The 25,864-nt window shown below is 41.8% G+C and overlaps 4 protein-coding genes across 4 annotated transcripts; 3 read left to right on the top strand and 1 right to left on the bottom strand.

Annotated features, from left to right (window-relative positions):
* Positions 1-1,293: 1,293 nt before the first annotated feature.
* Positions 1,294-2,744, top strand: LOC119548707 (high mobility group nucleosome-binding domain-containing protein 5). The gene is made up of 2 exons (XM_037856170.1): positions 1,294-1,449; positions 2,052-2,744. The coding sequence occupies exons 1-2, from the start codon at positions 1,294-1,296 to the stop codon at positions 2,742-2,744; spliced, it is 849 nt and encodes a 282-aa protein (XP_037712098.1).
* A 7,005-nt stretch (positions 2,745-9,749) lies between these two features.
* LOC119548723 lies at positions 9,750-10,395 on the bottom strand. Its single transcript, XM_037856211.1, has 2 exons — positions 10,302-10,395; positions 9,750-10,235 (listed from the first exon to the last, which is right to left on the bottom strand). The coding sequence occupies exons 1-2, from the start codon at positions 10,392-10,394 to the stop codon at positions 9,750-9,752; spliced, it is 579 nt and encodes a 192-aa protein (XP_037712139.1). The 5' UTR covers position 10,395.
* Positions 10,396-12,659: 2,264 nt separating this feature from the next.
* LOC119546401 (V-type proton ATPase catalytic subunit A) lies at positions 12,660-17,056 on the top strand. Its single transcript, XM_037852656.1, has 5 exons — positions 12,660-12,792; positions 13,921-14,018; positions 14,612-15,309; positions 15,377-16,354; positions 16,422-17,056. Exons 2-5 carry the CDS (start codon positions 13,943-13,945, stop codon positions 16,512-16,514), a joined length of 1,845 nt encoding a protein of 614 aa, XP_037708584.1. The 5' UTR covers positions 12,660-12,792; positions 13,921-13,942; the 3' UTR covers positions 16,515-17,056.
* Positions 17,057-17,315: 259 nt separating this feature from the next.
* Positions 17,316-21,264, top strand: LOC119546400 (V-type proton ATPase catalytic subunit A). Its single transcript, XM_037852655.1, has 2 exons — positions 17,316-18,590; positions 20,075-21,264. Exons 1-2 carry the CDS (start codon positions 17,421-17,423, stop codon positions 21,155-21,157), a joined length of 2,253 nt encoding a protein of 750 aa, XP_037708583.1. The 5' UTR covers positions 17,316-17,420; the 3' UTR covers positions 21,158-21,264.
* The last annotated feature ends 4,600 nt before the right edge of the window (positions 21,265-25,864 follow it).

Genomic DNA, 25,864 nt, shown 5'->3' with positions numbered 1-25,864 from the left:
TATGAAATACCAAACGAAAAATCCATTTCCTACATCACTGTCATTTGCATGTCATATTTGTTAAATTAAGTAATTACCTTCTCGGAGACCGGCAAATCCTCATTTATTGACACGTCTGGTCCTAACATCGCCCACTAAAACAGCTTCTTATCGCAGACCCTTCTCCGTCCGACTTTGTGGTCAATCCCCATTTGTTGTTATCAATCAACTGCATACAAGACACTCACAAGTGGCCAATAAATTATTAATTAAGTTGAAAATCAAGCCGGCAAACAGCAAAGCCCATGATTGATGGGTAATTGGGGAGGGGGCGTAGCCTCGTAGCAAATCCATCATGCGACTGCCGTCGAACTCAACCAATCGGAAGACAATAAGATCCACTGGGCCACTTGGGCATTCGGTTTGGTCTTCTGGCCTGGTAATTTCCAATGACAACAACCACTGCTTCGGTTTTGCAATGTGCAGCGTAACAAAAGTCGCTTGTTTTGGCCAACAGCGCCAACTGTGGCAAGAAAGAGCTCCCAAACCGCAAGAAGTTGGCCAGTTCGAAGGGTTTTTCTGTCGGGAACAACGTTATGCACTTAAAGACAAAAGAAACATTGAAAACAACCAAACAAAAACCAAATAACTATGGGGAAAAAAGGGTAAGACAGGTCTAAAAATATCTGGACCATTTGACACCCTATGTAATTGTAACAAAACTCATTAATAGCTAATTGGTGTGATCGAGCTTATACTTTACCAAAAATTATTCACAAAACATTTGAAGCTCTTGTAAATAGTTATGATGCTTTTTAGTGACCTGTTTTATATATATATATTGAGTGGCTGTAATTACACAATGACTTTGTAATACAGCATAATATATAAGGTAAAGGTATTAGGTATTACTGATAAGGACGATTAATATATTAAAATAATATTAGGCTCAGAGACCCTATAAAAATAATCTTTAATAATGTAAATTTCATTTATCGCAATAATTTTGGATGTCGAGATAGCTTAAGAGGGAAACATTTAATATACCCTTGCAGTACCTCCCATCTAACGCAATATACCGAAACGAAACCCAAAAAAGGGGTGCAAAAAGTGGGCAGCAAAGTTGGCAAATCAGCCGCAATCTGGGGCAGGCGAGGAGAGTGTGGATAAAAAGATCCGGCGGCTCGAGGCGAGTCCAGCAGACGGCGATAAGCGGGCGTGGCAGCCGCACCAGAGACACAGAGGAATTCGGAGGCAGCAGCCACCCAGGACGCAGGCTAACAAGGATAACAAGGAGCAGCAGAGGCATCAGCGATGTGGCCGGCTTGGCAAGTGATAACGCTGCTGGGGCTTCTGGCCAGGGCTTTGGCCCTGCACTCAACGCCGGACAGGGCCATGGCCATAAGCTCGGCGCTGCTCGGCCAGGACTTTGAGGATTTTCAGCCGTACTTCGAGCAGAAGCAGGAGCAGGTAACAGATTTGTCACTTCTAGCCACGGATATCTTTGCTTTTTCACAAAAAAAGACGATAAATTTAATATTCGCATGGTAAATATATTATATAGATATTATTTTCCCTTTCTGAAAATATTCTCAAAGCGAAATAGAGAGAACACAGCCCAAAATTACTCTGGGTAAAAGCGTGATATCGATATTTAAAAAGAAAATAGACAGCAAAAATTGAATAAATCAAAGTATTGAATTTAAAAAAAATTATCATCACATCTAATCAATTTTTTCTGAGTATTAGGACAACTATTTTTTGCTATAAGGTCTTAGGACTTTTGTTTGAAAGAAAACTCTTAGTAACAGGATTCTTTTGATATCCCACTGTCAATGATTATATGATTTAGTTTTACAATGTATTTTGTATTGTGTTATAAAAATACAAAGTGCAAGTGTTTTTAAAAAGAGTTAAAGTTATATTTGCTGAATAACTTTCTTGCAAGTGGCTTTTAATATACCAATGGCAAGCCAGAATAATAATATTAGGCATACGCCATGTTGGAATCAAGTTTTGCTTAAATATTTACAACTCTTTTGGTACGAATCTTATCCATCCAACCTATTTAGGACCCCGATCAGCTGGTGGCCGCCACGAAGCACGAGGAGCACTCCGAGGGCGGCGAGGAGGAGTCCGGCGAGGAGCACCACAGCGAGCACTTCCACAAGAAAGGCGGGAAGAGCAAGAAGGGTCACAAGCACGACGAGCACTCCGAGAAGGGCGAGAAGGGTCACCACGACAAGGAGGGCAAGAAGGGGGAGCACGGCGAGGAGGAGGGTCACGAGAAGAAGCACAAGCACTCCGAGTCCCACCACAAGAAGAAGAAGAAGGGCTCCAAGGGCGAGAAGGGCAGCGAGTTCGAGGACCACGGCTCCTACAAGAAGGGGCACTCCATCAAGGGCAAGCACAACGTCCACAAGCTGGACGAGAACAAGAAGGAAAAGAAGTTCTACGACGAGGATCACAACGAGGGCGGGGAGGAGAAGCACGGAGGTTTCGAGGAGTCCAAGAAACACAAGAAGGGCGGCAGCTTCAAGAAAGGTCACCACAAAAAGGGCGGGCACGAGGAGCACTACGGCAAGAAGGGCCACAGCAAGAAGGGCCACAAAAAGAAGGGTCACAAGGGTCACAAGAAGAAGCACGAAGAGGCCAAGAAGTGGGGCCACAAAAAGGAACACGGCAAGAAGGGTGGCGAGGAACACAAGAAGAAGTGGCACAAGTCCCACAAAAAAAGCAGCGAGCACGATCATGGACATCACTAAACATAGAGTCGACATCCCTGCGATTTCCCTAATTTGTATTGTATTTTATAGGCACTAAAAACAGATCATTCAGACCCAGTAAAAACATAGTACTTGTTTTCTGAATTGACACTCGAACTTGCTTGGGACATTTTAGTATCACAAACAGTGAGGTCACAGTTTAACATAACTTTAAAAAAATATAATCAGAAAGTGCCCTTAAATATTCTGCCCGAACCAGATCAAAACTTTATCCAATCCAAGCTATTTCCTTCGATGTACTTGCAATAATAGCTCATGTCCCCTTGGTTATAATGTTTGACAAGTACTCTGTAATGTAATCGCATTCAAAGCCTATTCAGGTCACCAAAAATGACGCACATGTCCCATATAGCTTAACATGTATAATGAACACAAAATGTCTTTTGAGGACTTGTCATAGTTATCTTTAAATTACGGCCGGAAAGCTCCTAATATTCATGTATCTGCCTGGAAAGAGATTATGCAGGACATATCTCCCGCCCACTCGCACACAAGCTCATCAGGCAGATTAAAGAAAACATAATTAGGAGGAAAATCGTAGCCATCTTTGGCCCAGGGTTCAGAGATCAATTGGCGATGCTTGACCCGACCCTTTCGTACACACCTGCAATGAACTAATTGCCAAACGGTAAGTGAAATATGAATATGCCAGAAAGAGGTAGGCGAAGGGCAGCAGCACGAAGGGCAGACCAACCCGTCCGTGTCAAAGGTTAATTACGCATACTGCAGGTCACTCCCTAACTTGCCTTCCTGTCGCAACACTCACACACACAGCACAACTGAGATTTGCACACTTTGGCCCACATATATGCATGCCAGCGTGTGTCTGTGTTTGCTTAAGCCATTTCCGGTTCGATTTTAGCCCAAATCTTGTCCATTTTCTAGCCTAAGCAAACAAACGGAAACTGGCTTAGTCGGAGCAGCCGTAGGGGAGTGGTAAGGCGGCAAGGAGCTGGCCAGGACAACCGGCTCTGTTTGGTTTCATATGCTAATCCCTACGACCAGCGTCATAAATCATTTTCAACCGACTGGAGAATGGATGGTGGCCGAGGGACTAAGGTCTGCAGGACCATGGAGGTCGGGGTTAAGTAAAGTTCGTCTGGGCCTAAAAGCATTTGACGATGCCCTCTCAGAGCGAGTTCAACCAAATATTCAATGCGTATCTTTGATTTGAATTTTGAATGGCTGGGTTATTGAGCAGGTATGTGTTCTACTGTTTGTTGGATAATACTCCTAATATTTAGTTCATGAAAGAAATATGCTGTTGAATATTAACAATAATTTACGAAATATTCCTTTGTAACCCTGCTAACTCATTGCAATTTAAATAATAAATATATATTATAAATATATTATTCAAGATAAATTAAAACCTTTTAGCAGACAAAGCTGTGTTAAAAAATACACATTGAATGATCGGCAAAGCAATGAAATATTTGTTTCCACATCATAATTATTATCTAGAAAAATTATACTAAACTTATTTCAAAGACCACACTTCACTGAAATCAAATAAGCACAGCTTATTCTTAAGTAAAAAACTTTTAAATATTAAATTTAAGACATTTTTTGACCTACATGCTCTCTAGGGTACTTCCATCTTCGTCCCTCATAAGCATACTTTCTGGATCATTCTTTTCCGGGCTTCCCCTGTTTTCCAGGGATGAGTTATACTGCAATCTGTGGGAAGCAGCATACAAAAAAATGTATGCCAGATCCGTAGGGATCTGGATCCTGCAATGCCCCACAACAATTGCCAAGACCAATAACAACAGTATGAATATAACAAAAGCTTGGGCCCAGACCGAGGCAAGCTTAGCGTGGGGCTCAAAAACAAGTTTTTGTCTGGCTCAGCCTTCGTCTTTTTGGGTTTTGTGTGAGTTGCAACTGCAAGGTGAACAGTCAACAGTTGAAATACGCAAAACCGTAGTTACACGGAGAAAAAACATTGTCTGCTCAATATTTATTGTTATCCTACAACATAAGAAAATATTCTTATTAGTATGTTACCTAATTATAATTGTATAGTAATTTATTTTAATCGACAAGTGGTGTAATAAGTAGAACCAAAACAAATGCAAAAATAAATTGCAAAAATTCGGTAAGCCAATTTATTAAAACCTTTATTGACAGATAAAATTCCAAATATTATTTATTCCAAATATTATTCTTTAGGCTTTTTTCTCAGTGCATGTGTGCGTATTTGCAGTTCCTGTTATTGTTTTTGGAAAATTGCCTGAGCAGCAACAACAAATGTAGCAGGAGCAGGAGCAACAAGAATCCCACATGGCCACTGGGCAAATGCATTAACGAAAGTGGCTGAGAGTGCAACAGTGGCGGCGGCTTGAGGGGGTGCATTTCACATGGGGGCGCGGGGGTGCTGGGGAGGGGAGCAAACCAGGCGCTGCCGTGTGGCCTGGTGTATCAGCACTAAGAGATCATAATTCACACAAGTCGGCTAATAATTCAGTTAAGTTGAAATGCGCAACACACAAGTTGCACAGTTTCCACAGCACGAGGGGCTGGAAATGTGAGCGCTGATGAAGTTGGCCAGAGGCGGGTTCCAGGGGTTTCTAGGGGTCAGAGGGTAAGTGCCACCCCGAACACACACACACGCACGCTTGGGAGCCATTTGGAGGAGTGGGAAGATGGCGAGAAGCTCTCCAATTTCGGTTTATGGTCTCAGTTTAAGAACTAGTTAGGGAGTGGCTTCCAGTTGTGGTTCGAAAATTTAAGATACCATAAATTAATATATACAAATAATAATAATTATAAGCTAGACAGAACTGTGGGGCTAGATATCGCATACAAGGAATAGTATACCTTTGAAGAAAAATAGTAAAAGTTAAACATCTTTTTAGATCCGTCAGACGACAAACGCACACACCAATCTTGAGGATAAAAGTTAATAATTTATTATATTAAAATTGATAATTTAAGATTAAGATTAAGATTATGTAGATGTAGAGCTCGTAACTTAGATTACCTATTTTGATCTATACGTAAATAGTCAAGTCATGCGTTTCACTATTTGCAATGTGAGCAAGCTTACAGATGGTGCAGCAGTTTTAAGGGATTTTCAGCGCTCTCCCAAATTAGTTTCAACCCCCCATGTGAGTGGGTATGTGGAAAAGTTTATTGTTTATGAGGATCAACAACTTCTCCTCCCTTGACTGTTGGTCCTTGGTAGTCTCAGTTTTTTCATGTTGTTTTCTTGATTCCTTTGCTATCGCTTAGTCTTAGGTTTGTTTGCTGTGGTAAAGTGCCAAAGGAATTAACCATTTAAGGAAAGTCCCAGGATTCTACATTTATAGTTTTGTAGAACAAACAATTTTTTAAGTTTATGATTACAATTAGAATACACAAAATATTTTCGATATTCTCTAACTAAGAATAACAAAGTACAATTTAGTCTTTTATAATTTTTTAAACACCATACAATTTGTAAGATTAAGTAAGAATAGACTTACCTTTTAACAATGCAAGTACAAGTCCATTGAGGAACTTCATTCTGTTTTTGAAAATAAACATAAATAAGGTCCAAATTAGGGAGACCGCCAAAAGAGCAAGAACATTGTCCATTAGAGCCAAGGACTCAATGGGTTGGCGTCATTTGGGCTTAAAATGGCTGGGCCGATGCATCTGCTTGGGGGCAATTAGGACAGCTCGTAAATATGCCAGAATGCGCTCGGATGCATCAATGAATGTGTCAATGATTAGGCTCGCCGGGACAAAGGACACGATGCCCACGATGATGGCGCAAATCGAAATGTTGCACTCCGCATCGGTGGGCTGGTGAGGTGAGGAGAGGGGTGGGGGGCCGGTGGTGACGTCAGCGCCTAATGCAACTGCAGTCTAGAGGGGGAGGGTGGCGGGTGGTGTCTGATCGCCGGGGGAAGGGTGGTGTCGTGGTGTGGTAACTGCAGGTCATAATCAAGCGAATGGAAGTAAAGGACAACGACTGGCACGATACACAGTGCACTAAGAAAATTCATTTTAACTCAATAATATTTATAATCCATCTCCTCATTAATTTTATAACTTGCCTTTAAACCGAAACCTAAATTCTAAATGTCTTCATACTGATAACACTAGCTTACAAAATTATTTTTTCTTAATGACCCAAGAAGGATTATGGTAGTTCCTGGTAGAGTTGTACCTCTAGATCTCAAATCAGACTAATAATTAAATAAATAATAACTTGTGTAAAATATGAGCGTTCGTAATGCTTATAGTTTTTATCAATATATCCAAAAACGTAAAAGAAAAGTTTGACATTATTGCCTAAGGGAATAACATGAACCCTCCTACGTTGATCTATACTAAATTCCATTTTCAGGCGCAAAGCCTGGCCTAATATTGTAGTTTAAAAACAAATTAAAATCTCTTTCACCCATGACTATGTCCAAATATGTCTTGTTTGGTTCGGTTGAACGGGTACTTTAAGGAGGTACATGCCTCGACTTTTTGTCGGAATTTTTTCGAGATTTTAGGATCTTACAGTCACCAAATTGTTAAAAAATTACTAACTTTCAACTCAAGATATAAATATAAGCCCGGATATACCAAAAAATGTTCTTACAAAAGTCTTTAGGAAAACATTTTTCATAAACAAATTTATTTACTTATTTTCTACCATCATCCTTCTTGGAAATTTAGCCTGTAACCAAGTGTAATCGATATTCTTATCATAGATACCCCAAATAATTAACTTGAGGAACGGAAAAGTCATATGCAAGTGTTTGTTAAGCTGATAAGAATCTCACGTTATCAATTAGATAAGAAAGTAGTAAAATTGATAAATATATATATAAATATATAAATAAATTGATAAATTATATATCAGTAAATATATGTAAATTTATCGGTTTATTAAAGTTTTAAGTACTTATTCTACGAAAATATATGCATTTTTCGGTTTAATATTTCATAACATTATATGTTTGGTTTAAAGGCTATTAACGAAATAATATTACTATATTATTTATAAAAAGAAGTTACATTTTTTCCAGTGCACATACACCCGCACTCTACTAAGGACAGACACACACCCATGGTCGTTCCATTGCAGTCAATTTATTGTGACCAATATAACGCCCGGACTGACTCGCCGGATAGCTCCTGTTCGGTGGGGGAGGGGGAAATGGGTGGTAAATGAGAGGGGCCAGGACTCAGTGGGTGCATGTAAATTGAAAATTATGGCAATGCGCAACAAGATTAGCCAATGGCCGGGTGGTGCCAGGGGAGCTGGCGGTTCGGAGCCATCCTAACAAGCCCCAAATGAATTTATCGAGATGGGAAGAGATATGGGAGGGGCAGCGGTACGCGGGCTGCACAAACATAAACTAAATGAGTGCCCATGGCCGCCAAATGAAGTTATGACTTAATGTATACGGTTATCCATACATATATAAAATGAGAACGGGAGAAACAGAAAGATAAAAGCCGAAATACCTCCTACCGAAAATAAACTTATATGGAATATATGATATGCAGATTTCGGAGCAAAAGTTAGTGGTGCCTAGAGCTGGAAAAAGAATCGAAATCAGACAGCAGACACAAGTGAAATTCAACATTGTTATAATACTATTCTATGTTTAACTGAAAAAATGGGAATATTTATAAGTGGCATTTGTAGAAAAGTTTTATAAATTAAATTTATAATTATAAGTGTACCATGTCTTATTACTTAATATGTAAACATTTGTACCCGCACAATATAAACATACATTTCCAATGTAACATTTTTTTGTAAGTATGTTGGGTTATATATTTCCGACGCTTAGAAAAGTTTTTTAGCTAACAAGCAGAAATGCATTTTTCAAGTTTCCAGAAAGTTGCCGGAGAATTACGAAATGTCTGAGAAATATGCATAATTTATTTGGCCCACATTTTAGTCCATAATTCGAATATACATGGAAAGGATTTTAGCCAGGACACTTACACACACCGAGAAACACTGCGAAGTGGCTCGGAATCGAGTGGCTAGGGGTGCATATCTTAGCTTCGATGTGGCAAATTCATTCCACTTTGGCGCTCTGCAGTCAGCTCCACTCGAGCATTTTTCTGCGCCATTTTGACACAGAATCCAAAACACTCAGTCACTCACACACATCTGCAGTGCGGGGGATCCCCGTTCCCGAGAACCACCCCCCCCCCCCCCCCCCCTCCCCCTGAACTTCCGAATGAATCGCAGGCAGATTCTCATGCTGTATGCTGCATGCACTGGCTGCCTTATTATGCAAATGTCCCAACTCGAGATGCGCTCTCGCCTGCCAACGTCATCGATTTATAAGTTATGCAAAAAGCGGGAGCCAGAATTTACCTACCCCTGCCACACAACGCCCCTGACTTATCCGCATCTCTCGCATCTGAAACATCGGGCTTTGACTGTTTGACTACTTTGTAAGCATGGGTTTATGTTGTAGTTGCCACTTTTGCTGACTGCAATCCAAAAACTGAACAAAATCAATCTAAGTGCAGCAGACTTATGCATACATAGTCTTGGCGATCAAAAAAGATAGTCTTCTACGAAAAGGACCATATAAAAAGTATTATTGTTTTAAAAAAGTTTTTAAAATTATAATAACCCCATTCACCTAAGAGTTGACAGTCCCACTCACCAGAATTGTTTCTCAGTGATGCTGCATTCAGTTACGAACCAATTGATTACACGTGTTAAACAAATTAAATTTTACTTCCCTCCCTTTTAAAAAGTTTTACTAACTTCGGCAATCCGAATCTTTAATATTCTAGAAGATTTCATGAATTAAAGTGTGACTTAAGCAGTATAAATATAAATATAAATATTAAATATAATACATTGAAAGACTCTCTCTCTTTTACCGTATTGTTCATACGTTGATCATAAGAATAATACCACTTGCAAAGTTTTATCAAAAATCGGGAAAATCGGCATATCATAACCGATCGTTCCTATGAGAGCTATAGGGCCTATAGTATAGGCCTTAGTCGTCCACTTTTCTAGAAGGATTTCTGCTTGACCCCGACGATGCACGTCCAGACGAGCCCGACAAGGCCGTGGGTTTCGATGACGCCTTTGTACCAGCCGTCAGCTAAATATTTCGGAAACCCCTCGGTGCCCACCTGGCACTTTTCGTACTTGAACACCTGGGCGGGCATGAACTCCAAGGTGTCCGCGAATTGGGGTAAGTTCGAGCAATTGGCCACACTGGGCATGATTATTTTCTTGTAGAAATTGTTAACGGCGCTGTAGACAGTCTGGCGCGGAATCGAGTACGGCTGGAGCTTGTATGTCTCACCGCCGTCGGTGCTGCGGTAGATGGTAACGTCCACCTCCAAGTCCTGGGGAACATCCACGTTGGCATACAGGGTACCACTCAGTCCGTATTCTCCGCGACCAATTCGGTCGACCCGAGTATCGCCGCCGGCCAGCTCCGCATTGTCTGTCGTCATGGACACCGATATTAAAGTATAGTCCCAGGACCTCTTTTTATTAAATATTCAACAACGTCCAGTCAAAAAATGTTAAGTATTTCAAATAATTCAGCTTACCAAATTGCTCCCATCGACCGAAATTGCCTCCACCAAAAAACTAGAGCACAGGAAAAATATTCCAGTGCAATATAATGACTGCATTTTAAACATGTCAGCCTCGGCTTTGTTTTCAATCTGCTCTAACGTAAGCATTATTTATATCATTTATTTCTGGCTGGTTAACAACATGTCCGACGTTATAAAATGATTGTGTTAACATGTTTTTGGGATTGGGGTACTTGATAAATACAAATTAAGCTTATATTAGCTTATTATTACGGCTATGATTATAGGAGTGGATCGAACAATTAGTTTACTATAAATATTTTTAGTATTACAAAACGGAAATTTTACAGGTTGATAAAGATAAATCAAAAACTAATTTGTGTTAATAATTTGATTCAGAGGATTAGTCATTTGGTATGACCTGAAAAGAAAAAACGATAATATATTTCATAATCTTTTGATACTGGCAAATCTGTATCCAGCAGCGAGGTAAAGGCGGATTTTCCTTTATTTTTCGGTACCTGTTTGGAAGTATATCAAAATAAACTATGTGCATTGTACATGGGTTAGCATTCTTGTGTTAACCATTTCCCCTTCCATTCTCACTGATTGCTTCCGCACAAAAAACAAAGAGGCAAAAATCGAATCCTAACTAGAACAACAGCAGACGGAAGAATGGATAAAACGGGTAAAAAGTAGGGGAGCAAAAAACTGTAAATCATTGGTAAATATCTTTTTACAATGCGAATTTTAATCAAAGTTTTTGCCACCACAGTGAGTTTTATTCTTTGCCCAACATCGAAAAAACGGAGGGGCATAGCAGTAAAAAGGCTTTTTGAATTACATACAAAAGCCGTATTGTTGGCGAATGGAGAGCTTATTGGGCGACCCTCGCGCAATTATCACAAATTGATTAATTTAAAATGGCATTTCAGTGCATTTAAATAGTAACTAATAGCTTGTATAATTAATTGATTGCCATTTTAATTGAGGTGATTTAACACCATGCAATATACATGTAAGAAATTAAATATGTAAAAATAATTATTTAGGCTGTTGTAACTTTCAGTCCAAGCAAAATAATCAACAAAGTTTTCGATGGAAACTTTAAACTTACATTTTGAATAAAAAGTGTTGAAAAATATTTAATTTTTTATTGACGTAAAAACCTTTTTTTTGCCTTTTAAAAGTTTAAAGTGTAATGATTATAAAAGATTAATTTCGGTATCTGAAAAAGTTCTCGAGGTATGGGAGTAAGTGTAGACCAGTATCCGAACGAGCAGTTTTGAAAAAAAAACTTTAAGCGCGTTATATATATGTACCTTTGAAGTTAAAGTTTAGGATTCCCTAAAGAAAACATTTGTATAATTTTTGTACCCTTTGATACCGTTACTCGTAGAGTACAATGGGGTAAAGTATTCATTGAAAACTACATATATAACAGGCAGAAGGAATAGTTTCCGATCATATAAAGTATACATATTAAGTTGGGCTCCGTTGGGGTATAATCTATTTCTAAAATTTAGGTTCATTTTTTGGACCATACGCTGATGACCTACGGTGCATCCCATTAATATTCGGTTTTTTATTTTTTATTTTTATTTCTTAATATAACCATAAGATATGTACCTCGATAAATTGGTAATAAAAAAGCTTTCATTTTTCATTTTAGGAATTTTTTTTATTAATTGATTTGAATATTTTATTCGCGAACATTTTTATTCCCCGAATATTAAAAGGGATCCCCTGTACCTTTTTTAAAAGGCATTCCTTTTCCAGTTCTTTGGTTTTTGTGAATGGTATAAATAAAAGTAAAGTTGTATATTTGGGTACTGGCGTCATTGTTAAATATGCTAGGAACTTACAATACGATTGCGCTTTTTTCTATAAAATCGAATGTTCTATTTTTATATAAAACATACATTTAAATCAAGCGTTGCTATTTTATTTATATTTTACTACTACTTTTTGAAACATTCGTCGATCATTTAAAAATCAGCATCCTGCGAAAAGTGGTAATTGTTCCCGACTCTTCATCTCATTTTCGATCTTTTGAAAAATAAAATTAATGCAAGTTTGATGACAACGTTATAATCTGTTTAAAATAAAACATCGACGTTTTTCAAGGTATGGGTTATATGTCGTTCTAAAATGGGGCTTAAAAACTTCACGATCAACCCGAGAAATTTCTCCCGCCAGTGTGTCCCCACCGGCTCTTGCGCTCTCTTTCGCTCCGTCTCCCTCTGGCACACGTCCCGCCACTCGCTTCATCTCGCTTCCGCACTTCGATTGGCGAAAGCTCCGCTCGCTTCCGATATCAGCTCACAACTTCGTTTGAAAGCTCGCGATCGAACGGGGCGAAATCGAAATCGAATCGCGGCTGGGAGCTTTTCGAAGTGTGAGCGTCGACGTTTTATTTCTGCGGCTCAGTCGGTTTTCGTTCGTTCTGTTGGAGAAAAGCAGCAATCACACGTTCGCAAGGTGAACGCGAAGACACAGCAAAGTAAGCCCCCCCACCCACACACGCCCACAAAGCAAATAAGTAAAGATAAATATTGTTTCGAAACGGTTCTGGGCGATTTAAGAAGCCGAAGAAAGCGGCATTGAAACCCGCCTTGAATTTGCCCCGAAAAAGTGACGAAGCAGCGATCAAAGCGGAGAGCGAAAAATCGCACATAGACTGCAAGTGTGTTAGATAATAAGTGCAGCACATACACAGTCAAACAGAAGGAAAAACTCCTAAACTTCCAATTCTTTATTGGTTTTGAAAGAAGCTCGGAAAAGTGCGGTCTGAGAACGTGAAAATTTGCGCGTGGAAAATAATTTTGCCTTGTCAGCTGACCCCCTTCCCCGTGCTCGCTCCGTCTCTGTCGCACCGTGGGTCTTGTGATCGCCGCCTCTCTATCTCTCTCTCGTTTCGAAATTCGAAACAGAAGTTGGAGTTTTCGGCTTCTAGTAATGAAAAACCAATATGGAGACCGCGATTTAAAAGGCGGCCCCAGATTATTGTCTTTTCCCCTACCCACTTTTTTCATTTGTCAGCTGACGGCAATGACAGTAGTCTTGTGATCAACGTCAAGCAATTGTCAAATTTTCGAACTCGAACGGAGAGAGAGAGCGTGAGCGGAGAGTTGCTCTCCGACTCTTCTCTCTTGTGTTTTTTTTCTGAGATAAATATTAAAACCCGCATATTTTGAAAACAAGCGTTTCAGTTACATTCTTCAGTTCAATTTGTCAGCCAGTGTGATTTCAAATATATTTACTTTATTTGTTAAGCGATTAGTTAAGCAAATTACTCTTTTCGAACTTTTAAAGCTCTGTCACGTGAAACGAAAGCTCTGCTTTTAAAGTTTTACGCAGCATAATCGAAATCGAAGAGGGGGAGTTAAAAAATAATTAAGTCAATCGACTTTTGTGCATGTTCGGAAACCATTTTATAACCTTTAATCGGGATCGAAGCAGTCGTCAGTTTTGGCCATAACTTAACCTGTAAATCGGAGCGATTCACCTGCCCCCTCGTCAGCTGACAAAGGGCTAACCAGCAATTAGCGATAAGAAGTTTTCACCTTTATCTTTGCCCTTTCCCAGCCAGCACTTTATAATTTTTCCTTTTATTTTCCTTCTCTTGCAGTTGTAAAACAGAATAAAGCAAAATGTCCAACCTTAAGCGTTTCGATGATGAGGAGCGTGAGTCCAAGTATGGACGTGTCTTCGCTGTCTCTGGTCCTGGTAAGTGCCTCCTCTTTGAAAATAGTGACCCCTGGATTCTACAGGTTCTTATCAATAACTATGCATGTAGAATCTACAAGTTTTTAACCCCTTTTAGAGTTTAATTCCCAAAATAAAAAGTATTATATTATTATTATTTTGCTTTAGTAGTAATTCATTTCTAATGATATAAAAAAGGTAGTGATAATAATTAATTTCAAAGAGTATCATTTAATTAGGAAGAGTATAACAAATGAATGAAAAATTCTCAAATAAATACTTATAAATAATCTAATAATAATTATAATTCATTTAATCAATTCAATACGTAATTTTTTTTAATGAAAAAGAAAGTGGGTTGTTTCTATAACAAGTGTCGATGTATTTAAAACATCAGCATCACATAATTACTAATGTTTAAATATTAAATACCATTTTGTTCTGTTTTATCAAAATTGAATAATAAAAGTCCAAGTGTATGTCCTTAAAAAGTTCTTTTCTATTGTAGACTAAAACATTTTTATATATCATCATCATCTTTCTTCATTGGCTATTAAATAAAAGCGACGTGTAAAAATCTAACTCATCTAACCCGCTAAACCGCTTCTTTCCAGTCGTGACCGCCGAGGCCATGTCGGGATCTGCTATGTACGAGTTGGTCCGCGTCGGCTACTACGAGCTGGTGGGCGAGATCATCCGTCTGGAGGGTGACATGGCCACCATCCAGGTGTACGAGGAGACCTCCGGCGTGACTGTCGGCGATCCCGTGCTGCGTACCGGCAAGCCCCTCTCCGTGGAGCTGGGCCCCGGCATCATGGGCAGCATCTTTGACGGTATCCAGCGTCCCCTGAAGGACATTAACGAGCTGACCGAGTCCATCTACATCCCCAAGGGTGTGAACGTGCCCAGTTTGTCGCGCGTTGCCAGCTGGGAGTTCAACCCCCTGAACGTCAAGGTCGGCTCTCACATCACCGGAGGTGACCTGTACGGTCTGGTGCACGAGAACACCCTGGTCAAGCACAAGATGATTGTCAACCCCCGTGCCAAGGGTACCGTGCGCTACATCGCCCCCTCGGGCAACTACAAGGTCGACGATGTCGTCCTGGAGACGGAGTTCGACGGAGAGATCACCAAGCACACTATGTTGCAAGTGTGGCCAGTGCGTCAGCCTCGTCCCGTGACTGAGAAGCTGCCCGCCAACCACCCCCTGCTCACCGGACAGCGTGTCCTCGACTCGCTCTTCCCCTGTGTCCAGGGCGGAACCACCGCCATTCCCGGAGCCTTCGGTTGCGGCAAGACTGTGATCTCGCAGGTAAGGATCACATAAACTGGTAGTTTCAGTAGGTTGAATCCCCTATAATATCCTTATTTGTCGGCAGGCTCTGTCCAAGTACTCCAACTCCGATGTCATCATCTACGTCGGTTGCGGTGAGCGTGGTAACGAGATGTCTGAGGTACTGCGTGATTTCCCCGAGCTGTCCGTGGAGATCGACGGTGTGACCGAGTCCATCATGAAGCGTACCGCCCTGGTGGCCAACACCTCCAACATGCCTGTGGCTGCCCGTGAGGCTTCCATTTACACCGGTATTACTCTGTCTGAGTACTTCCGTGATATGGGTTACAACGTATCCATGATGGCTGACTCCACCTCCCGTTGGGCCGAAGCTCTGCGTGAGATTTCGGGTCGTCTGGCTGAGATGCCTGCCGATTCCGGCTACCCAGCCTACCTGGGCGCCCGTCTGGCCTCCTTCTACGAGCGTGCCGGTCGCGTGAAGTGTCTGGGTAACCCCGAGCGCGAGGGATCCGTGTCCATTGTCGGAGCTGTGTCGCCCCCTGGTGGTGATTTCTCCGATCCCGTGACCTCCGCCACTCTGGGTATCGTGCAGGTGTTCTGGGGTCTCGACAAGAAACTGGCCCAGCGCAAGCACTTCCCCTCGATCAACTGGCTGATTTCATACTCCAAGTACATGCGTGCCCTGGACGACTTCTATGACAAGAACTTCCCCGAGTTCGTGCCACTGCGTACCAAGGTCAAGGAGATCCTGCAGGAGGAGGAGGATCTGTCTGAGATCGTGCAGCTGGTCGGCAAGGCCTCCCTGGCCGAGACCGACAAGATCACGCTGGAGGTGGCCAAGCTGCTGAAGGACGATTTCCTGCAGCAGAACTCCTACTCCTCGTACGATCGTTTCTGCCCCTTCTACAAGACCGTCGGCATGCTGAAGAACATCATTGACTTCTACGACATGGCCCGTCACTCCGTGGAGTCGACGGCTCAGTCCGAGAACAAGATCACCTGGAACGTGATCCGTGAGGCTATGGGCAACATTATGTACCAGCTGTCGTCCATGAAGTTCAAGGTGGGTTGGCATACTGAAATTGTCTGCATGTATCGATTTATTAACCACACTGTTTGATTGTTTTCAGGACCCTGTTAAGGATGGTGAGGCCAAGATCAAGGCTGACTTCGAGCAGCTGCACGAGGACCTGCAGCAGGCCTTCAGGAATCTGGAGGACTAAAGACCGCGTTGGCCCTACTTTTACACTCTAATCTTATATTTGTTATATAGTTAACTTTTAAAAAAGAAAGCAGTCAAAAACCATCCGAAAAAGCCTAATCAAACACCAACAATTCCGTGCTGCATTCGAAGAAAAACAAAAGTCCAACAAATTCCACAACTTCTTGGTGCCTACGAGAGATGTAAACATTCCGGCCTGCGGTTAATACTTCACCTAACCACGCCCCCTCCGCCCTCGAAAAAGGGCAGCTCAAGGCAACAGCAACAACTACAACGTCCTTCTATGTACTTCCATTTAAAGCAACAACAACGAAAGACGCACACACACTTGAATTAAAGTACACGGAAACGGCGCACGCACACAACACATACATAAAAGACACAAATACAAATGCATGCATAAATAGTATTATTGTTTAATGAATGGAAATTCTTGTTTATTTGTGAAAAAGTCATGTTTTCTCCCTGTTTGTTTGTTAAATTTATGTAAATATTTAAAGTATGAAATATTAAATGTACGAATAAAGTGCAACAACAAATACATTTAATGTAATTGAAAGTGGTTTTCTCATATATACATCTATATGTAATGTGTCCTATAAAACAGTTTTAGGCTGAATATTAAATTTAAATTTAAACATTTTGCAAGACAGTTAAGGACACATTTTCAACGTTAGAATGTCGATCAGTATGGTAGTTAGTTCAAAATTATCGATGTATCGCCTATTCAAAAGGGTTTCCCAACTATGACTAGATATAATAAATGGACTGAGTTGTAATTTTAAGAAATTGCTTTTTCTTTTTCCATCATCACCTTAGTCGTTCTATCCTTTTTTTTTTGATTATTTGACAAAATTAGTTAAAAGTATATAATTTGGAAACTTGTATTTGGGTATTAAGTTAGTAAATGGATAACGAAAAGAAGACCTGGATTGCGCCGCTCACCTCGAACACCAACAGCAATGTGAGTTCCTTCGACTCCTCTCCGCGGAGCTCGGGCTCCCAGTCGCCAGATGGCCAGCCGAGGACTCAGGTCCAGCCCCAGCCCATGACCACGGCCAAGAAGTGCACCTGTCGCACCTGCACCTGCAAGCGGCCCGAGCCGAAACTGGCCTCTATATTCCGTCCCTCCAGTATTCACCCGCCGATCGATGTCCGTAGACCATCTAAAGACAAGGCCGATTCGGAAAGCTTTTCTTCGCCTCGGATGTCTTTGCAGTCCAACAGGAGCATGCACATTACTATGGAGCCGTCGAAGAACGAGGACTCCCATTTTGCGAACGAACAGGTGATGGACACCCACAATTATTCAATTGACGAGGACGAAGAGGAAGATGAACCGAACATGGGACGGATCTTCGGCGTTTCCGGTCCCGTGGTGAATGCCGAGGAGATGGCCGGAGCCGCCATGTACGAGCTGGTCCGCGTGGGACACTACCAGCTGGTGGGCGAGATCATCCGTCTGGAGGGCGACATGGCCACTATCCAGGTGTACGAGGACACTTCGGGCGTGAGTGTTGGGGACCCCGTCTACCAGACGGGCAAGCCGCTGTCCGTGGAACTGGGCCCCGGGATCATGGGCAGCATCTTCGATGGCATCCAGCGACCCCTGCGGACGATCAGCGAGCTGACCAACTCCATCTACGTACCCAAGGGCATCGATGTCCCGGCCCTGCCGCGGGACATCTCGTACTCGTTTACCCCCGCTAAGCTCAAGGTCGATGATTTGATAACCGGCGGGGACATATACGGATCGGTTTTCGAGAATAGTATGATGCACGATCACCGACTGATGTTCCCTCCCCGATGCAACGGGCGGGTCAAGTGGCTGGCCCCGGCGGGAAACTACTGCGTGGACGACGTGATCGTGGAAACGGAGTTCGAAGACGAGGTCACGCGGCACACCATGCTCCAGGTTTGGCCGGTGCGCAAGTGTCGCCCGGTGGAGGACAAACTGCCCAGCAACAGTCCCCTCCTGACCGGCCAGCGCGTCCTGGACGCCTTCTTTCCATGTGTCCAGGGCGGAACCACCGCCATTCCCGGGGCCTTCGGCTGTGGGAAGACTGTGATCTCGCAGGTAAGGCACAATTTCATCTTTTACTTACTTATGTTAGTTGATATAAGAGTGACTTTAAATTTACCAATTATTATACCCGTTACTCGTAAAAGGGTATACTAGATTCGTCGGAAAGTATGTAACAGGCAGAAAAAGCGTTTCCGACCCCATAAAGTATATATATTCTTGATCAGGATCATTAGCCGAGTCGATCTAGCCATGTCCGTCCGTCCGGATGAACGCTGAGATCTCGGAAACTATTAAAGCTAGAAGAGCTAATTCGGATTTCGCATGAAGATTCTTGAGATTTTTGCGCAAGTTAGATTCAGCAGGGTGCCACGCCCACTTGAACGCCCAAAACGGTAGAGCTTGTCTACATTTCTTAATATTTATGAATAATTTAAATGATTTTTGGTTTTTATTACTAATAACCACCTACATGCCAAAAATGATTAAAATCGCACCACTCATTAAAACGTTATAGCAAAGTAATAGCTAATACTTTGCAAATTCAATAGAGATCACCACAGCAGCAAAACAGATAATATCACTAATACACCACCAAGCCGCTAGGGGCGCTATGGGCTAGTTGTGCTATGGGCTAGGTGGCGCTATCAAGCGTATCTCCATCCCTCTCGCACTCTCTTTATTTTCAATTTTCTTATTCGTTAAAAAGATAATTTTTATTTGACTAATTTAACCAGCTAAGGTATAGCTTAACAAAGAAAGTTATGCTAAATTATTTCTCTAATATTTTTTTCATATACTATAAAAAAAATTCTAATAACTTTAAAGAACATGATAAAAAAAAACGCTTTTAGTTAATATCCTTTGTAAAGAAATTTTTTGTTCTCAATTGAAATTGTAATGTTTGCTGTAAGTGTCATTGACACACTCACTTTTTGATTAACAATTATATTGCCTATCAAAGCAATAATTAAAAAGCACCCAAATTTAAAACGAAATTAATTGATAGCATTGTGTTTATGGCAGAGAGAATTTAGGAAACTGTTTTGTTTAACTACTTATTTTGATGCAGTGATAGCGAAATGATGTATTAATGCTTAAATACATATATATTATGAAATAAACATATATGGTGAGCAATTTAATTAATTTATGGCCTTGCACCAGTCCCATTACGAGACAACTTTAAATTTATTTGATATATGGATTTAGATTCAATAATGTAATCTAGAAAATTCTGATAGAAATAAATTAAATTTTGAATGCCAGAATCGTTTTACTTTTTTGGTATATTTATTATTCTACTGACCTCCATTTAATAAAGTGAGTACGATATATTGTTTAGATTTAATGATAACTGAGTTATGTATTGCTCGTCACAAACTATTCACATAATTTCTTTCACCTTGCGTGGTGTTGCATTTTATTAATTTATCGCGTAACCCTTTAGAAACAATATATAAAATCATGAAAATAAATTCGAATACAAATTTCTAGTTGGTAAAATAGTTTAATTTCTCTTCAACCTATTTCACCAGGCCCTGTCCAAGTACTCGAACTCCGATGTCATTATCTACGTGGGCTGCGGCGAGCGAGGGAACGAGATGTCCGAGGTTCTGCGGGACTTCCCGCAGCTGGAGGTGGACGTCAACGGGACCATGGAGTCGATAATGAAGCGCACTGCCCTCGTGGCCAACACCTCCAACATGCCCGTGGCGGCTCGAGAGGCCTCCATCTACACGGGCATCACCCTCTCGGAGTATTTCCGCGACATGGGCTTCCACGTGTCCATGATGGCGGACTCCACCTCTCGATGGGCGGAGGCGCTGCGTGAGATCTCCGGGCGTCTGGCCGAGATGCCTGCGGATGCTGGCTATCCGGCCTACCTGGGAGCGCGACTGGCCTCCTTCTACGAGAGGGCCGGACTGGTCAAGTGCCTGGGTTCTCCCGATCGCGAGGGATCCGTGTCCATTGTGGGAGCTGTCTCGCCGCCCGGAGGCGACTTCTCCGATCCCGTGACCTCCGCCACGCTGAGCATCGTCCAGGTGTTCTGGGGACTGGACAAGAAGCTGGCCCAGAGAAAGCACTTTCCCTCGGTAAACTGGCTGCAGTCGTACTCCAAGTACATGCGCACCCTGGACAACTACTACGAGGAGTCCAATCCGGAGTTCACCCAGCTGCGGGCCAAGGCCAAGAAGGTGCTGCAGGAGGAGGACGACCTGGCCGAAATCGTCCAGCTGGTGGGCAAGTCGTCGTTGAACGAGGAGGACAAGATTACGCTGGAGATGGCCAAAATGCTCAAGGACGACTTCCTGCAGCAGAACTCGTACAGTGAGTACGACGCCTTCTGTCCCTTCTTCAAGACCATCGGCATGCTGAAGAACATGATGGCCTTCCACGAGGCGGCCATCACGGCTGTCCAGAACACGGCCGACCAAGAGGCGCGGGTCACCTGGGGACTGATCCGCATCCGGGCCGCCAACGTCCTGTACGAGCTCTCCACGATGAAGTTCATCGATCCCAAGCTGGGCCAAGCGGCTGTCATGGAGACAATGGACAAGCTCTACGAAAATATCCTGCTAACGTTTCGGGACATAGAGGAGAACGTCGAGGATTATTAACTATCAGAAAGCCGCGATTAAAGCAAAATCACATTTGTCCTATCATGGGTCTTAAAAATTATAAGTGTTTTTACAAACTTTTAATAAATCCACAAACTGTTCTTAAGTTCTAATCAAAGCGCTAATAATGGTTGATGTTTTCTTAAATTAAATTAAAATTAATTAAAGTAAACTCGGTTAAGTTAAAATCTGAACTTTCCTTTCTGGAAATTTAGTTGCAAATTAAACACAGCCTAAACAAGGTCGAAAATTGCCTAACCCAGTATATGGACAATTTGATAACCCAAAATATGAATTTTTATGAACGAAATATGCTATCATGAAAAATGTTATTCGTTCTTTTTTTTAAGTTTACTAGAATTGTAAAGTAGGTTTAGGTAGCAAGTCGATTTAATTTATTCTCTACTAAATGTTCATTGGCAAGCCTTACCAAAGCCATACCAGTTTATCCGAATTATACTTACATTTCCCACCAAATTTACACGTAGGAGGAATCCCTTTTAGACCATAACCGCCAACTGCGATTATCGAGTAATTATTTCCCTCAACTCATCGCGATAATTTTCTAGTCGGTGAAAAGTCATTTACCCACTGACGCGCTTTGCTCATTAGAAGCCATAATGGTGCAGCGCCTGCCGCCTCCCCTCAAATTTTCCGCCCACCTCCCCTGCGGATTCACATTCACTCCGCAGTTAATCCTTTTCCCAACATCAGAGGGCTGGTGAACCCAAAAGGAGATTATAAAAAATTTCGTTGATTTATAGGAAAAGTTTGTTAATGCGCCAAAAGCGGCCACGCCCCGAAAACCGACCGAATTTCCCGGCTCACACCTCTGCCAGCCGCAATCCAAAAAGCAAACGTCAAGGCCCTCTGAAGGGCTCTTTTCCGCAGCAGGGGAGCGAGAGATCGATTTCGATTCAATTAGTGGAAATTAAATGTAAGTATATATGTACAAGTCGCCACCTCGCCCACTGCAGCGCCCCTCCCGCCGGCCTCCCACCCGGTGGATTGCGATGATTACATTTCCGCAGCCCGCTCCCCCATCCCCATCCCCTCCCCCTCCCGCTATCCATTCCCCACCCACTACGGCCAAACCAAGTCAGCCATAAAATGAGCGCCGAGCAAAAGAAGCAAGCCAAAAAATCAGAATCAGTTCAATTGCAAATTGAAAATCCCCTTACAACTTCCGTTTCCGCTATGCGAGGGACTATCACTGAGAGCAAAAGCGAGAGCACTGGAAAAAAAAGGTATCCAGAAAGAATCAACACAGTGTAAATAGTGTTAAGATACCTAAATATATTTTAATAGTTATATAATTATATAAAATACATTAATAGGAGCCAATGTTCTTATCAATAAAAAACATATTAAAATGTTCTTGAAGCTGCATCAAGCACGGATTGTTCTTAAAATAATCTCATCTGATTTGAATTAATCACAAGGTTTTGTACACCAAAAATATTATATTTAGAATCAAAATATGTAAATGTAACGTGGCTTAGAAAAAGCTTTTTGAGATATACATACATGTATGGGTATTTTGCTTATAAAACGTTATTTATGATTTTTAACTTAAACTTAAATACTATACAGAGATCAATTTTCTCGTCAGCGTTTTAATCTGAACGTAGGTATTTAACTCTAAGTAAAACTTACTTTTAGTTTAACATGCGGATGAGAAAACGGTAAGTAAACCAATTAAGCTGTTCCGAGCTACACACTGATATTTTGGAACACGAAATATATTTTCTAATAAGCAGTAAGATCTGTGTAAATTGAATGGGAATACTCTTTTTGGAGTGTGTGGCAAGCCCTTGCGAATGTGTGCGTGTGCTCACGAGCGTTTTGTATGTGTGTGTGTGTGTGGGGGGGGGGGGGGGGGGGTGTGTGTGGGCGTCTGGCTGCCATGACAAACGTGGCGTATGAGCAATGCGCGCTAATTGGCTGCCATTCGATGCTCGCTCCGTTCCGTTCCGTTGGCAGCGCTCTGGATCTCAGAGCAGCAGCCGAGTATCCTTGCTCCGCATCCTGCCACCCCGCCCCGCTCCGCCCCCTGCGCCCCTCGTGTCCCTGAACCATTTGCCATTTGCGAGTTTCCAGCTGAAAGCTGCTTGGGCTCAGCTTGGGATTGCGTTGCTGATGGCGGAGTTTCACAGGACCAAAGTGCAGGGGAGGATGACGGGGTTGGGGTCCTGGGGACTTATTGCATAATTTGAAGGGGTTAAGCCATTGAGCTTTAATGCAAAATTTCAATTGAACGTCAAACAGTCAATTCGCTTTAGCGGCGATAATCGTAAAAGGATAATGGCGCTAAAAGCGCATAAAAAGGCAGCAGTCAGGCGGCAAGGACTTCTGAGCCAACCCCACTGGTTGGTGTGAGTATGTGGTTGTGCGGGTGTGTGGGTGTGTGGGTGGGTGGGTGAGTGGGTGAGTGTCTTTTTCCTTTTCCTTCTGCTGCTTGGCCTAAGTGTGCACTCAATTAAAGGATTTCTTTTTGGGACAGAGGCTAACGGCCACACAATATTGGAATGGTTAGATAAGCTCTGCGCCACTCGTTATCCTCTGCCAGATATTGGGCCCTCTCCACATTTTTAAGCCGCTTTTGCGAGTATCAGACAGGCCAAATGCAAAACAGAAGCATGCTTGAAAACTCGGGTAAATGCCATAAACATAAATGCTTAAATATTTTCTTTTGGGTTATGTAATGTGCGTAACTACATCTCGACTTTTTAGGCAACAACTGTATCTATTAATTTAGTATTTTTCTTACTGGTTGTATAAATATTTTTTAGATTACAATGTACATTCAAAAAAATTCTTGAGAATGTACATATATACAATATTCATGTTTCATTTTATCATCGAATAATTTATTTGCATATTTACGCCTAATCTTATCGCTTTATTGATCTATGACGCTCCAGTTCAGATTAAAGTGGATTGTTTAGATATTTAGCTAATCTAAGCCCATTAATCAAAAGGTCTTGCTGTTGATTAGGCAAAAATGGGAAGCATAGAGATAGTTCCAGTTATTTTGAATACAATTACTTACCTAAATATTTGAAAACCAGAAAGATTAGCAGGTGGAGAAACGTTCTGTTGATGATAGGATTTATTTTTCTTCTGCAGACTGGTACGTAGCGTTCTTGAGACTTTTGTCTGATACCCATCTGTTAATTTAAGGTCTCAGCACCCAATCCTTAACCCATGCCCCCAACTCACCGCAATCGCTGACAAGTTTAACCCAAATAGGAAGCGTGTGCCGAGGCCAAGGACATGATTCAGTGCTTGATTTTGTTGTTTCTGGTTGTTGTTCCTTAGCCGCAGGGCCAAAAGGATATCATAAGCACATAAGATGATGAAGTTGGAAGCGGAACGGAAAACCCGGGATGAGAGGAAAAGCGTGGCACAACAAGGACATGAACAAATGGCAAAGGGGCGTGGAAACAAGGATGAGGGCAACTTAATTTGCAACTTATACGCAAAATCCTTTTGATTTTGTTATGTCGCCGCTTAAAGGTCTCCAGTGTCCCCTGGAATATCCTTTCTGGTGTGTATGTGAGTTCCCCAGCTCGCCTGCAGTTATTTGCCAAACTTAAGGGTGCAACCTTTTTGCCTTGTTTTCCCTGATTTTCCACGTTCCTTTCGGCTGTTCTTCGGTTTCGGCTTGGCCAACTTTTCGTTTTCGGTGGAAAAAAGGTCCGCTGATCATTGTCCTTTTCGGGCCTATCCATACACACGCAGCAAACACACATAGGCGGGGACATATCGGGCTGCTGTTTAAGGGAATTTAAATTAAGCCTATGCAAATTCGCCGCAGGATGCTTTTCTTTCTTCGGCGCCTGTTTTTCTTTATTTTTGTCAGAGGATGAACCACCAACTGCTGGCCGTATTAACGCCGCATTATGGCTGCAGTCACGCCCTCTTCTCGGATCCCTTCATTTTATACAGTAAGCCAGATAAATAGGAGGGCTAACTAGTAAATTTTGTTCTTGTTTTAAAACTTAAGTTAATATAAATATCAATTTAAATATATTAGGACTACAAATAAAACAATTAAAATAATGTAAAATCAAAAATAAAATCCTATCTTTTTGTTAGGAATTTTTATTTATTATCATTGAAATACGATTTTTATCGGTAGTCAGTCAATTATAAAATTATAAAATATGCCAGATCATGTTTGAATTAGGTATAACTTTAGAAATTATATTTATATATAGTAAATATTTTATATTGTATATTATATTTTGATTTTGAAGTTTGTCAATTCTGTTTTAGCATGGCCGTTCATCCAGTTTGTACTGTGCACACATGAATCAGCGCCTTAATGTATGCTCTGAAAAATGCTATGAAAAAGTTTTTGCCATAAAAATTTGCCCGCTTCTTGGAGCGCAGCAAGGAGGGGAGTGAGCGGAGGGGGAGGGAAGTGGAAATGGAGAGGAAGAGAAGGTCCTTTGCCACTTGCTGCGGCGTGTCGCCTGTCACACAACAACTGCCCTATCACTCACTTTCCCCACTTTCCCCCACCGCCTCTCCGCAGATAATGAAATTGTTGCGAGCAGAGAGAAAAGAAACTTTTGGCTGTGTTCTGTGTTCATCAGGCGAAGGCAGGCAAACATTTTAAATACAAAAGGATATGCGTGGGCCAGGACGAGGAGTCCTTTTACAGTGACATTGATGAAACGCTTGAAATTTACTGCGCTT

Source organism: Drosophila subpulchrella, chromosome 2L (assembly GCF_014743375.2).
Source record: "Drosophila subpulchrella strain 33 F10 #4 breed RU33 chromosome 2L, RU_Dsub_v1.1 Primary Assembly, whole genome shotgun sequence".
NCBI classification, from domain to species: Eukaryota; Metazoa; Arthropoda; class Insecta; order Diptera; family Drosophilidae; genus Drosophila; species Drosophila subpulchrella.
This window is presented reverse-complemented; position numbering and strand designations above follow the sequence as displayed.

Bases quoted from the DNA above. Each gene is read 5' to 3' on its own strand.
- LOC119548707 (XM_037856170.1), top strand. From the start codon at position 1,294: ATGTGGCCGGCTTGGCAAGTGATAACGCTGCTGGGGCTTCTGGCCAGG. The intron at 1,450-2,051 runs GTAACAGATTTG...CAACCTATTTAG, and splicing joins TCGAGCAGAAGCAGGAGCAG to GACCCCGATCAGCTGGTGGC.
- LOC119548723 (XM_037856211.1), bottom strand. From the start codon at position 10,394: ATGTTTAAAATGCAGTCATTATATTGCACTGGAATATTTTTCCTGTGC. The intron at 10,236-10,301 runs GTAAGCTGAATT...TTTAATAAAAAG, and splicing joins CGGTCGATGGGAGCAATTTG to AGGTCCTGGGACTATACTTT.
- LOC119546401 (XM_037852656.1), top strand. From the start codon at position 13,943: ATGTCCAACCTTAAGCGTTTCGATGATGAGGAGCGTGAGTCCAAGTAT. The intron at 14,019-14,611 runs GTAAGTGCCTCC...GCTTCTTTCCAG, and splicing joins CTTCGCTGTCTCTGGTCCTG to TCGTGACCGCCGAGGCCATG. The intron at 16,355-16,421 runs GTGGGTTGGCAT...GATTGTTTTCAG, and splicing joins TGTCGTCCATGAAGTTCAAG to GACCCTGTTAAGGATGGTGA.
- LOC119546400 (XM_037852655.1), top strand. From the start codon at position 17,421: ATGGATAACGAAAAGAAGACCTGGATTGCGCCGCTCACCTCGAACACC. The intron at 18,591-20,074 runs GTAAGGCACAAT...CTATTTCACCAG, and splicing joins GGAAGACTGTGATCTCGCAG to GCCCTGTCCAAGTACTCGAA.